This window comes from Canis aureus, chromosome 3 (assembly GCF_053574225.1).
Source record: "Canis aureus isolate CA01 chromosome 3, VMU_Caureus_v.1.0, whole genome shotgun sequence".
Lineage (NCBI taxonomy): Eukaryota > Metazoa > Chordata > Mammalia > Carnivora > Canidae > Canis > Canis aureus.
The window spans coordinates 44,267,390-44,279,946 of NC_135613.1; the positions used below are offsets into that span (position 1 = coordinate 44,267,390).

General features: G+C 34.2%; 1 protein-coding gene across 5 annotated transcripts in view; it reads left to right on the plus strand.

The window, feature by feature from the left end:
• The window catches only part of LEPR (leptin receptor), a 93,136-nt gene that overhangs the window by 15,456 nt on the left and 65,123 nt on the right, over positions 1-12,557 (plus strand). For all 5 annotated transcript variants that reach the window (XM_077892161.1, XM_077892160.1, XM_077892164.1 and 2 more), the window contains 2 exons: positions 7,527-7,586; positions 11,102-11,431. In XM_077892161.1, the coding sequence (XP_077748287.1) occupies positions 7,547-7,586; positions 11,102-11,431 (370 nt within the window). In that variant the 5' untranslated portion in view covers positions 7,527-7,546. The remainder of the gene's footprint in view (positions 1-7,526; positions 7,587-11,101; positions 11,432-12,557) is intronic.

A 12,557-nucleotide genomic window follows, 5' to 3' on the forward strand; every position in this document is an offset into this window, starting at 1 on the left:
CAGGGCCTGATGTGGGCCTGTGCTGAGCCACCCAGGCGTCCCTCTGTGTTTTGTTTGATTGTTTTTTTTGGTCACATTTTTGCAACTTCAGAGTCATAGTCCATATTGAGTTACCTTCATCCCTGCCTTCCTTCTGGCCATTTCCTTTAGGGGTCATCAGCTACCTGGACTGGTCATTCTCAAGTCTGTGGAGGCATCAACTAGTTTGCTTTGCTGAATCCTGAATTCCTGAATCCCTCTTTCTTGGTTTACTCCTCATTTTGCTGGAATACTTCATAAAATTACTTTTGGGAAGAGATTCATAGGATATAAGTTTTCTAAGTCATTGTGTTATTGAAAATATAGTTACTTTTCTCTGATGCTTGCTTGACTGGCTAATAGAATTTTCCACTCTAATAATTTTCCGTCAAGCATCACTGGATTATCTCTAGTATTCATTGTTTTGGCATAAAACATTTGCTTCCATTCTGTGCCTCATTCTTTTAGAGATTTTTTTCTTCCCTGGAACTGTGTCCTGTCATCTCTTTGCTCTTTTCTAACTTCTTAGTGATATGTTTAGCAATGGATATTTTTTCATTCTTCTTCCTTGGATTTGGTACACTTTTTTTTTTCCTTCAGTTTGAAAACTTGTGTCTCTCATCATCAGCTCTGGAAAAGTTTTTCATATTATTTAATTGATCATTTTCTCTTTATTCTCTTTTTCTGGAAATACTACTGGTTAGATATGGATCATTTGACCCTTTTTTAAAGCATTTTTTTCTCTTTTTTTGAGGAGGAATTAAGTGTACAAAGGTGTTTTCTAACATTTCTATTGAAAAATGTTCTTGGAACTATGCATGTAATTTTCCAAAGCTCTTTCTTCTGATGATGATTCCTTTGTCAGAGCAATCTTTGAATTTATGGATGTAGTCTTCTGAAATGTCTTTGAAGATATTCATGAACATTTGTTAAAGCTATTTTTTTCTACTCTGATTTATTTATATTTATGATTTATCTATGTTCCCTGTGGTAGGTTCATTCATTCTTTCTTTCTTTTTACCAAATTTTTTCATCAAGCTGAAGTCTTCATATCTTAGTTCATGTCTTCATTCAACATGGCTGTTAGGGAAGAAATAGAAAGAAAGTGAATTCTATGCATATAGGCAGTGTTTTCAACTAGTAGGCTTTATTCTAGGCACTTGAACAGGGATCTGCCTTTTAGGCAGAAGGCTTGTCCTGCTAAATATCAGAACATGTAAGTTCTTGGGGAATCCCTGGGTGGCTTAGCGGTTTAGCGCCTGCCTTTGGCCCAGGGTGCGATCCTGGAGTCACAGGATCAAGTCCCACGTTAGGCTCCCGGCATGGAGCCTGCTTCTCCCTCTGCCTGTGTCTCTGCCTCTCTCTTTCTCTATCATAAATAAATAAATAAATAAATAAAATCGTTTAAAAAAATCCTCTTAAAAAAAGAAAAAGAACATGTAAGTTCTTTACCATGTTGGTGTCAAGTCTATATTAAACGGCCAAGTTCTCAAATAACTTGTACTTTTAAACTCTAACGTATAGGAGTATATGGGACAGGTTTTTTTTATACATTTATTTTTTATTGGTGTTCAATTTGCCAACATATAGAATAACACCCAGTGCTCATCCCGACAAGTGCTTACCTCAGTGCCTGTCACCCAGTCACCCCCACCCTCCACCCACCTCCCCTTCCACCACCCCTAGTTCGTTTATGGGACAGTTTTTAATTGTCTTTGGCTATTTGACGTTTTTGAATATTTTGTCTATGTTTAGGGATTTTCCCACTTTATAAATCTTTATTTCCCAAGTTTCTTAACTGCCTACACATAGACTGTGAACTAGGCTCTATCACTGAAAGGCATTCATGCCAGATCTTAGATCAAAAGTGTGAGATGCTTCTGCCAAGATGATGGAAGTTTTTAAAATTTTAAAACAATTTAAGTCTTTAACAGCTACTTGATGGAAAGAATAACATGACCAGTTTCTGTCCAATGTGAAGAAATAAAATTAAACATATTTAAAATGACAAGGTTAGTAGAGATAGACCAGGATATGTTTATTTTGACACTTGAAGAAATAGGGTTTTTTATTTATATTTAAACAAAATACTTAAATGGTGTTGTCTAAGTGAAGGATGGGTGCTTCTCCAGCAGAAGTAAAAGCAAGAATTAGTGGCAGATGGAGCTCATTAAGTTTACTCATCAAAGCAACGGAATTGTCAGAATTGTTTTTCTTACTCATAAACCTTTCTACAAACCTAGAGACTTTGTGAGATCATTGGAACAAGTTGTAAATAATTTCCTTCTTCCCAATCACTCATTCAAACACTAATTGAGACTATTCTGCTTTATTTAAGTAGAATTTGATATATAAAGTTACACAAAGAATTTTCTATGATAGAAGTTAAAATCTGATTTTCTTCTGAAAACCCATAATATAACAATTTAGTAGAATATAGATTTCGATTTTTCTTTTTGTTTAAAGTTTATAGTAATAACTGAAGAGTCAGTAATGTGTTTAATATGCCTACTCTGGCATGTTATGAAAATCGAATTATTGGCTGCACATCAATGTGTTATGGATGGATCATTTAGTCTATGGATAAATCTTTTATACTTTATGAATATTTCAAATAAAATACATTATTCATTGTAACTGTCAACATAGAATGACTACATTCCAGGAGGAATGTTAGGCAATATTATCTCGAACTCCTCATGGCTTGGTGTCTATCAATGGATCAATTCATAGGAGCACTACTTACTGGGTTCCTCAGGAGGAATTGCCTGAGCAATGTGAACTCCATTTATTTATGTATCAGGATCTTGTAATCTGGGAACTTTGGATAAATTTCAGAGAGTTTGTTAACCCCCTGAAATTATAGCCCTAATTTTGGGTATATGCATCTCCTTTTGGGAGTTGGTCCCTTGCTCTTAACAAATTCTCAACAATAACCATATTTATTTATTTTTTATTTTTAAAAAAGATTTTACTTATTTATTTGAGAGAGAGGGAGGGAGAGGGAACAGATGTGAATGGGGGCGGGGCAGAAAGAGAGGGAAAGAGAGAATCCTAAGCAGACTCTGTGCTGAGAGTGGAGCTGGATCTCATGACCCTGAGGTCATGACCTGGGCAGAAATCAAGGGATTGATGCTTAACCAACTGAACCACTCAGGCACCCCAACAAGATCCATCTTTAAAAATGGTTAAAGGGGCAACTGGGTGGCTGACTTGATTTAGCTCATGTTGTGATCTCAGGGCTGTGAGATTGAGCCCTGTGTCAGGCTGCCTGCTTAGTGGGGAGTCTGCTTCAGGATTCTCTCTTTCCCTCTGCCCCTCCTCTGCTCTCTCTCTCTCAAATGAATAAATAAATCTTAAAAAAAAAGATTAAGAATTGGAGATTTTCTTGCCCTCTCCCACTGCTCCTCCCCCTTGTATGCATGTGAGTTCTCTTTTTAAAATAAATGAATCATTTAAAAAAGTGGTTATGAATAACCATTCTGAAATTCTCTCTGGAATTAAATATGATTCTCTATGATGGGTTATATTAGAATGACTCCTTTAAAACAATTTTTAAATTTGAGTATAGTTGACATACAATATTACATTAGTTTCGGGTGTACAACATAGTGATTTGACAAGTTTATACATTATGGTATGTTTGCCACTAGTGTACCTACCATCTGTCACCATACAACACATTGCAATATCATTGTCTATATTCCTTATGCTATGACTTTTATTCCCATGCCTGTATTTCCTCCTTTCCTTCACCCATTTTGCCCCTCTCTCTCACCTCCACCCTAGCAACCATCCCTTTGTTCTCTGTATTTATAGGTGTGATTCTGCTTTCTGTTTATTCATTTTGGTTTTTTTAGATTCCACATATGAGTGAAATCACATGATATTTGTCTTTCACAGTTGTCCATCCATGTTGTCACAAATGGCAATATATCCTTTTTATGGCTGCATAATACTCCTCAGTGTGTGTGTGTGTGTGTGTGTGTGTGTGTGTGTGTGTGACATCTCTGTTATCCATAGAATGCATCTTTTGAAGATTATTGTTACTTTCTTGGTATGATGCCACTGGCCTATTTTGAAGAATATTTCAGGAAAGAGTCATATTATGCCATTCATTTATTCACTCATTCAGTTAATGTATAGAGAGCACCTAGTATGTGAGAGGCAGGCTTCTATGTATGAAGGATATAATGATGAAAAGGAAATAGTAAAAAAAAAAATCCCTTGGTCTAGTGGCATTTACATTCTAGTGGGGAGTTAGACAATAAGCAAAACAACAACAACAACAAAAACAAAAAAACAAAACAAGAAGTCATATTCACATTAGATAGTATGAAGTAATGAGAAAATTCAGCAAAACATCAGCTATGACATGTCAAGGTAGGGAAGGTGTTGAAATTTTAGATGGGCTAGTCAGGAAAGGCTCTGAGAAAGGGGCTTGAACAAATGCAAGAACAATGGTTGATGAGTTCAGAGGGGCAATAGAGATCCAGGACCTTGTAGTTCTGTGCAGGACTCAGGCTTTTACTTAGAATGAAAAGGAGAGTACTGCAGTGTTTTGGGCAAGACAGACATGATCTAGCCCACTCTGGCTGCTGCACTGAATAGAATGAACTGGAGAGTAAGGGCTGGAGCAGGGAGATCAGTTAGGAGGCTCTTCTGACTGTCTAGGGAAGAGATAATGGTGACTTAGAATAGGATATTGGTAGTGGAGGGGTTGAGAAACTTTTGAGCTTTGACGTTCCCATGAAACTCTGGTACTGTTAGGATATTCATGAGGCTATTACCTGTTTTGAAGTTACTGAGACAAAATTTCTTTTCTGTTTTTAGTGTCAGGATTATTTGAATATTTCCCCAACCTTTTGGTTTCATTTTATTTTAAAAGTACTCTGAATTTATAATTGGACAATTTGACATAAGGAAGTAAAAAGGAAATTAATAGTCCATCTTTACAAAGTGAATTCAAATTAATGGCATTTTGTATATTACACATGTTTTGGTCATCTTACCATTAGTTTTCACTTTGCTTAATTTTTTCCCTCACAGCTTAAAAATTTCTCTCCCTTTCTTTTTGATAGTATTTGTATTTTCATAAACCCCCTTATGTATTCCTTTCTGCTACAATGGAGGGTCATATAAATATTTGTCTCATTGAGTCTATGTAGGACCACATTTCACACTCTCTTCAAGGTTGCGTCTATGCCCTTTTCATTTTTGTGATTGTTTCTCTGCTATGTAAGAGTGAAACCTGCCTGCAAGAATTCAAACCATAAGAATAGTTGGTGTTTGCGTGGAACATTAAATAAAAGAATACTTGTCTTATATAAGCAAAAACAACTGATCTATTTGGTCATTTGACTCAGCAGATTAGTTGAGTTAAAACTGAGTCAAACCAATTGCTGGACTGAATTACTTGTCACAGTTGATTCATTCAAAAACACTTAGTCTAATGAAATATTTTATCTATGACACATCCTGATTATGAAACTTGCACTTAGGTTTATTTTATAAGACTTTTAAAAGAGTTTTTATTTAAATTCTAGTTACTTAACATACAGTGTAATATTAGTTTCAAATGTAGAATGGAGTGATTCAACACTTCCATACAACAACCAGTGCTCATACAACCAGTGTACCTCTTAATCCCCATCACTTATTTTATACACCCCCCCCACTGACCTCCCCTTATGAGAAAATTTTGTATCAGAACTAGGTAGCATAAAGAATTTTGTGTCAGAAACAGATATCAAAAAATTCATATCATTAAATAATGAAGATTTCAAAGACTGAACTGATTTTTTAGAAATCCTAAAGAAACATTGTGATACCAGTATATAAAGAACCAAACTTCTGATGAGAAACCGAGAGGGTGAAGAACAAATTGCCAGACTACAAAATGTTTATACTCATACATTTTCTTCCTGAGTGTTAAGTTGTCAACTAAACAAACATGTTTTTCTGTTTACTTATCACATGGTACCAGTTCTCAGATATGACTTATAGTACATATTTCTCACTTAATATTATATAATATTCTTTGTGGTAAAGCTGTGACTTCTGTTTTAAAATAAAATCGCTCAGAATCGTAGGAAGCTCTGAAAGGGATTGTAGAGCTCATCTACCAGGGGGATTTGTATGTGAGGAACTTGAGGTCTAGAGCATTCAAATCCCGAGTCCTATAGCTGATTAATTGAAGAGTCTAGATTGACACTTCAAGACTTCTGACACCTAATTCAGAGTTTTTTTTTTTTTTTTTTTTTTTTACCTCAGATTAACTTTTGCGTAGTGACCTGAATCCCCAATCTGAGATAACAAAAAACACTGGAACAACAAAAGCCTTTAGGGTTTCATTACAGATTGGAGCCCAATATATTAAAATTATGCTACCATTCTAATTCATGGTGTACTAGTACAAATAATCTTATTCATGATGAATTTTAAATTGAGTCGACTTCATGGGAAAACTGGTCTCTTAGAGCTCCCTATCATTTGGATATATTAAGCCATCAGCCTTTCCTTAGATTACTCTGATAACTCTCCAATGTGAATATTACTGCATCTGCAAATAAACAGTGGGGGTTTCCAAAAGCATACGGGAAAGTTTCCTCCTCTTCCTTAGAAATAAATATACAATCATTACCTATACTATAACTGTTTGGCTTTGTAATATCACAGTAAAGATAAAGGCTTTAGAAAATAAAGAGAAATTTAAGAACTGAATATGAGGATCCCTGGGTGGCTCAGCAGTTTAGCGCCTGCCTTTGGCCCAGGGCATGATCCTGGAGACCCGGAATCGAGTGCCACATCGGGCTCTCTGCATGGGGCCTGCTTCTCCCTCTGCCTGTGTCTCTGCCTCTCTCTCTGTGTGTTTCATGAATAAATAAATAAAAATCTTTAAAAAATTAAAAAACCCTGAATATGAAAAAAATTAATCTTAGATTGTACATATTTAATCAACATTATGAATACTCTGTTGAGTTAAAAATTCGGTCTTATCTTATGATGCCTGTCCCGGTTTGTAATGGCATGAAGGAACATTAAAACTTTTTTGAGGGCAGCCCAGGTGGCTCAGTGGTTTAGCGCCACCTTCAGCTCAGGGCATGATCCTGGAGACCCTGGATTGAGTCCCATGTCAGGCTGCCTGCATGGAGCCTGCTTCTCCCTCTGCCTGTGTCTCTGCCTCCCTCTCTCTCTCTCTGTCTCTCATGAATAAATAAATAAAATCTTAAAAAAACTTTTTTTGAATATGCCATATGTGAATATGTGGTTTATATCTTAACTGTGTAAGATAGTGTGTACACAGGACTAAACCTATAACGTATAGTTGTACTTTAACATGAGATACTTCTCTCATATTGATGCAGAGTATTATAGAGGTTTAAAATTTAAAGACTTATTCATAATCCTTTTCATTTTATATTTTCCCAGACAGCTTGTATAGATGTCAGTTGTTTTTTTGTGTGTGTGCGTGTGTGTGTATTTGTTTTGGATGTACTATTTTTCAGGTCTACTTCTCTGAAGTAAGATGACTTGTCAAAAATTCTGTGTGGCTTTGTTACATTGGGGTAAGTAATTTGCTTTGTAAATGTTCATGTATAAGAGATTTTGCCCTTAGAGATGTGCTGTTTCTTTTATTGGTTAGCAGAATTTTCCTTGTCTACAGTTAGGAATTCTCATGCTCATGATTAAAAACGCAAATCAAACAAAAGTGTTAAGTGTGAAAATGAAAACCCTTCCCAATCTCCTGGGAACAACCTGATGTGTAGCTTTCCAGAACTATAACACACAGAAACACACGCAATTCGTATCTATGGTTGCAAAAATAGAATTGGTCTATACACATTGTTCTGTGTTTTTCTGCTTAATAGTTTTTCAATTTATCATGATGGCTTTTTTTTTTTTTTTTTACTGAGTACTTACTGATACATTTATTCATTTAATGGTCGCATAACAATGAACTGTATGAATATGCCTTAATTTATTAATCTATTTGACCAACTCCCCATTGATAGACATTTCTTTTTCTGTAACAAATAATTGAAATCCATATACATCTATCTTTATATATTTGGGAGAATAGTCCTGTTGATTAATTATTAAGGAGGAAGTTCTATGTTAAATAGTATGCGCATTTAAAAATTTGATAGGTACTGTGAAATCTTCTCCACAAAGCTTGGTACTATTTGCAGTACTAACACAAATATATGAATGCTATCCGATTGCATTTCTGTCAAAGATGTATATTATCATTCTTTTACCTCTTTGCCCTATCAGATAAGGCAAACATGACATCTCATTTCAGTTTTATTTATTTGATTATTTGTGAGGTTGAGCACTGTTTATTGACCATTTATATTTCTTAGGAGATTTTCTAAACCATATACTTTGATCATTTTGTTGTTGTATTTTATCATAGTGAGTTTTAGAAATTTCTAAAATGTACCTGATATTTAGTTCTGTATTAGTCCGGATTCTCCAGGAAACAGAATCAGTAGGATTTAGAGACAGGGAGAGAGAGAGACAGAGAGACAGAGAGAAACAGAGAGAGGGAGAGAGAGAAGATTTATTATAAGGACGTCGCTCACAAGATTGTGGAGGTGAAAAAGTCCCATGATGTGCAGTTGGTAGGCTGGATACCCAGGAGACCTGATGTTTTAGTTTGAATCTGAAGAAAAGGAAAGGAAAGGAAAGTCCAAAGGAAAGAAAAGACTGATATTAATGTTAAGGTCATCCACAACGTCCTCACAGATACACACAAACTAATGTTTGACCAAATGAGCGAATGTTCCATGGACTTAGACAAGTTGACACATAACCTTGATCATCATAAGCCCTTAACAATTTATTATGTTTTACAAATTTTTTCTTCCTGCCCATTGTCTGTTATTTAACTTTGTTTTCTTTTACAGTACAGAACATTTATGTATGCACACCAACACCTTTACACATGCGTAGAAATAAGATATAGTGACACTTAAATGTTTTAATTTTAATTTAGTAAATGTAGCAGCATTAAATTACAAATGTATATATAGATATCAGATTGGTAGTAAAGCTTTAAATTTCTATATCAAGAAGCAATTTACTTGGTGATAATATTTAAAACATATGGCTATGACACAAAATAATGGATTTATTCTCACATGGAAGGGAGATGCTGTTTTAAGTGCTATTCCACATTATAACTCTGGTACACAATGACAAGTATAATGCTATAAGGGGATATTATCAAGGAATGGTGTTTACATTGAAAATTTCCATCTTGAATACCACTAGAAGAAGAATTAAGTGTGTACTAGACTTCTTCCTACCCATTGCAGGAATATATCCTCAAGAGAAAGCTTACAGAGGTTTTTTAAAATGTCATTATTTTAACTACTGTGAACCATAGCATGCTTCTGTTTGAAATTAGTCACCCAGTGCCAATGACTTTTGAGCATACTATTCTCACTTGTTTCTTACTGCATTCTAAAGATACTCTGATTTAAAAAACCCTCATTTAGGTTATGTTTCAAGTTTTTAAAATTAAAACAGGCTATTTTTAACAAAAATATTTTTAACAAAACCGATTTATTTTTAACAAAACCCATTTTATCTGGCAATCATATTGGGAGATAATGCAGCTGTCCACCTCTGGGTCACCTAATTCTAAGCATCTCCTTGGCTAATCCAATTTGAAAGTACTCTTAGGAGCTTCTCTACAAGTCTTCCTTGTTCTGCATACTGTTCTTTCTTCTTGTAGGCATCTATATCTATGTCTGTGACATTTGTTGTTACATTTAAAATTTCAAATACTTTGAGGGTTTTAGGCTCATTTCAGTTCAGAGGACTGAATCTTCCATGTACACCTAGAAAATGTGCTTTTAATTAATACCAACAAATATTCATAGTTTTGCAAAACCCAAGAAATAACCTATTTTTATTGAGATGTTATAATTTCAGAAGCATATGTTAGAAAGATGAAGTCCAAAGGAACACAACTGTAATGAAGAGTCACTTTTAGTGATATTATGATACCTAATTGTTATCAGTGTGGGCAAAATAATATTAGTTGTGTTAGTCACGTTTGATTTAATTTTTGCATCTGGTACATTTTTACGTTAGTTTATTTTTATGGAAAAGTTTAGAAATCAAGCTTTAACAGTCATTGCTTACATATTTAGGTATTTTTACATATATTACTTTTATAATTTAAAACATTTTTTGTGAATTATTTTCAATTGCTATTTTCTTAAATTTACTCTAATTCTTCAAAATTATCATTCCATGCAAATACATGCTAAATTCTCAGAATTCTCATTCTACGTTGGTTTGTATATGAGGCAACACACTGTTGAATAGTATGAGTAGCTTGAAAAGAAAGAATTATTGAGAATTATTATTTTATTTTCAAACAATTACTTATTAAAAACCAACTACCACTTTTGAGAATTTTTTGGGGTACAAGATTATATAATTATTCTTAATTTTTACATGTCTAAAAAGTGAAAATTGTCTGTAATAAGCAATAGAATTTTCCTGTCATTGTATATTGATTCTTGGAGAGTGCATTAAGCACATGTCTTATACAGTGTCATATATCTAAGGATCATGGGCAGATTCAAGAGATCATCCAACTGTATTGATGTTGAAGAAAAACCCTTTCTAAAAGCTCTCATCGTGCTAAAATATTGGTATTATTTCTTTAAGAAATATTAAAACAATACTTTAATATTTGTTTATAAAATTGCACATTTAGATATTTCCACTTTTACTGAAAGTTTATTAGAATAATCTTTTTTAGAAAAAGTAATTGCTATATTTTTATTTAAAATATAAACATAGAATGCTAGATTAATGAGGAAAATGAAGCATGAATTTTCAAAAAGAAGTGTTAAAGAGTAAGGTTTTTCTCCATAAATTAATGGATCCTTTCAAGTATAACACATTGTGTAATAGAAGCTCTGCATTATGCACAGATTGAGCACTTAGAAAGGTAAATAATTACTGTTGAGTACACATGGCTTAATCTTAGCTACTTCCTATTTACGTCTTAGTCAAAATGATTGTTTTTCTATGTATCTGTTTAATATCCCAACAGAATTCATTTATTTGACAACTGCATTTAACTTGGCATATCCAATTACTCCCTGGAGATTTAAGTTGTCTTGCATGCCACCAAATACAACCTATGACTTCCTTTTGCCTACTGGAATCTCAAGGAACACTTCCAATTTGAATGAACATTATGAGGCAGTTGTTGAAGCTAAATTAAATTCAAGTAGTACCTACATTTCTAATTTATCTTCCAAAACAACTTTCCACTGTTGCTTTTGGAGCAAGGAAGATAAAAACTGTTCTGTCCATGCAGACAACATGGAAGGGAAGGCATTTGTTTCAACAGTGAATTCTTTAATTTTTCAACAAATAGGTAAGTATTTTAATGTTCCAAGCATTAGCTATTATTTAACTATTTTAAACAAAATGTTTTCATTCTCTGAATCCTGTATGAAATAGATGTCATATGGATGGGATTCTTAACACATATCATCATTTTATGTTAGTAATAAAGTTATTATTATAAACCAATGAGCCCTGAATTATTTTACATCTTATAAAAATGCAATGAGGGAACTCTTTTAAATCCATTTCTTGTAATCTTCTGAATTTGCTTTAAAATAGAAAAAGCACATCTTATTTTGTTGGATAGATAAAATATTCAAAACATGAATATTGGGGTGCCTGGGTAGCTCTCGGTTAAGCATCTGCCTTCACCTTGGGTCATGATCCCAGGGTCCTGAGATTGAGCCAGGATCAGTAGGGTGTCTGCTTCTCTCTCTTCCCTTACCCCTCCCTCATCCTTGGCTCGTGTTCTCTCTCTCTCTCTCTCTCTCCCTTTCCCTCTCTCAATAAATAAAATCTTAAAAAATTCAACTGTTGAATTAATTAAAGTTTAAAGTACTTATAAATAATATTCAAGCAAGAAATATCTCTTTAGCCAATTATGTACTTTAAATCAAGGGGATTTTGCTGTTTAAGTATATTGCATACTGAATGTAGCTAGTGCCATTAATAATTCTGTATCTGGAAATCAAAACCACGAAATCATTCCCAAGCCTTCTGGAAAAGCTAATGGAGCAGTCAATTGATTCAATAATACAAAGAGACCTACAGTATGAAAATAAAGGCACACATAAATATGGCACTCCTATAAAGGGTTAATCAGAATTTCTCAATCTCAACATTATTAACATTTTGGCCCAGACAATTCTTGATTATGGGGGGTTATTATGTGCATTGTAGGATGTTTAGCAATATCCCTGGCTTCTACCTACTAGATGCCAGTAGCTCCTTCCCCAAAACGTTATCTCCAAACATTACCATGCTCCTGAGGGTCAAACTGCCCTTGGTTGAGCATTACTAATTAGATGGAAGAAATACTCCAATTTATTGAAATCAGCTTGGGGATAAGAATAAAGCATAAATACATAATTAGAGTTTTAAAACAAGTTAGTAGTAGTAACTCCTAGTGTCTCCAACTGAGTCTATGGCCATTA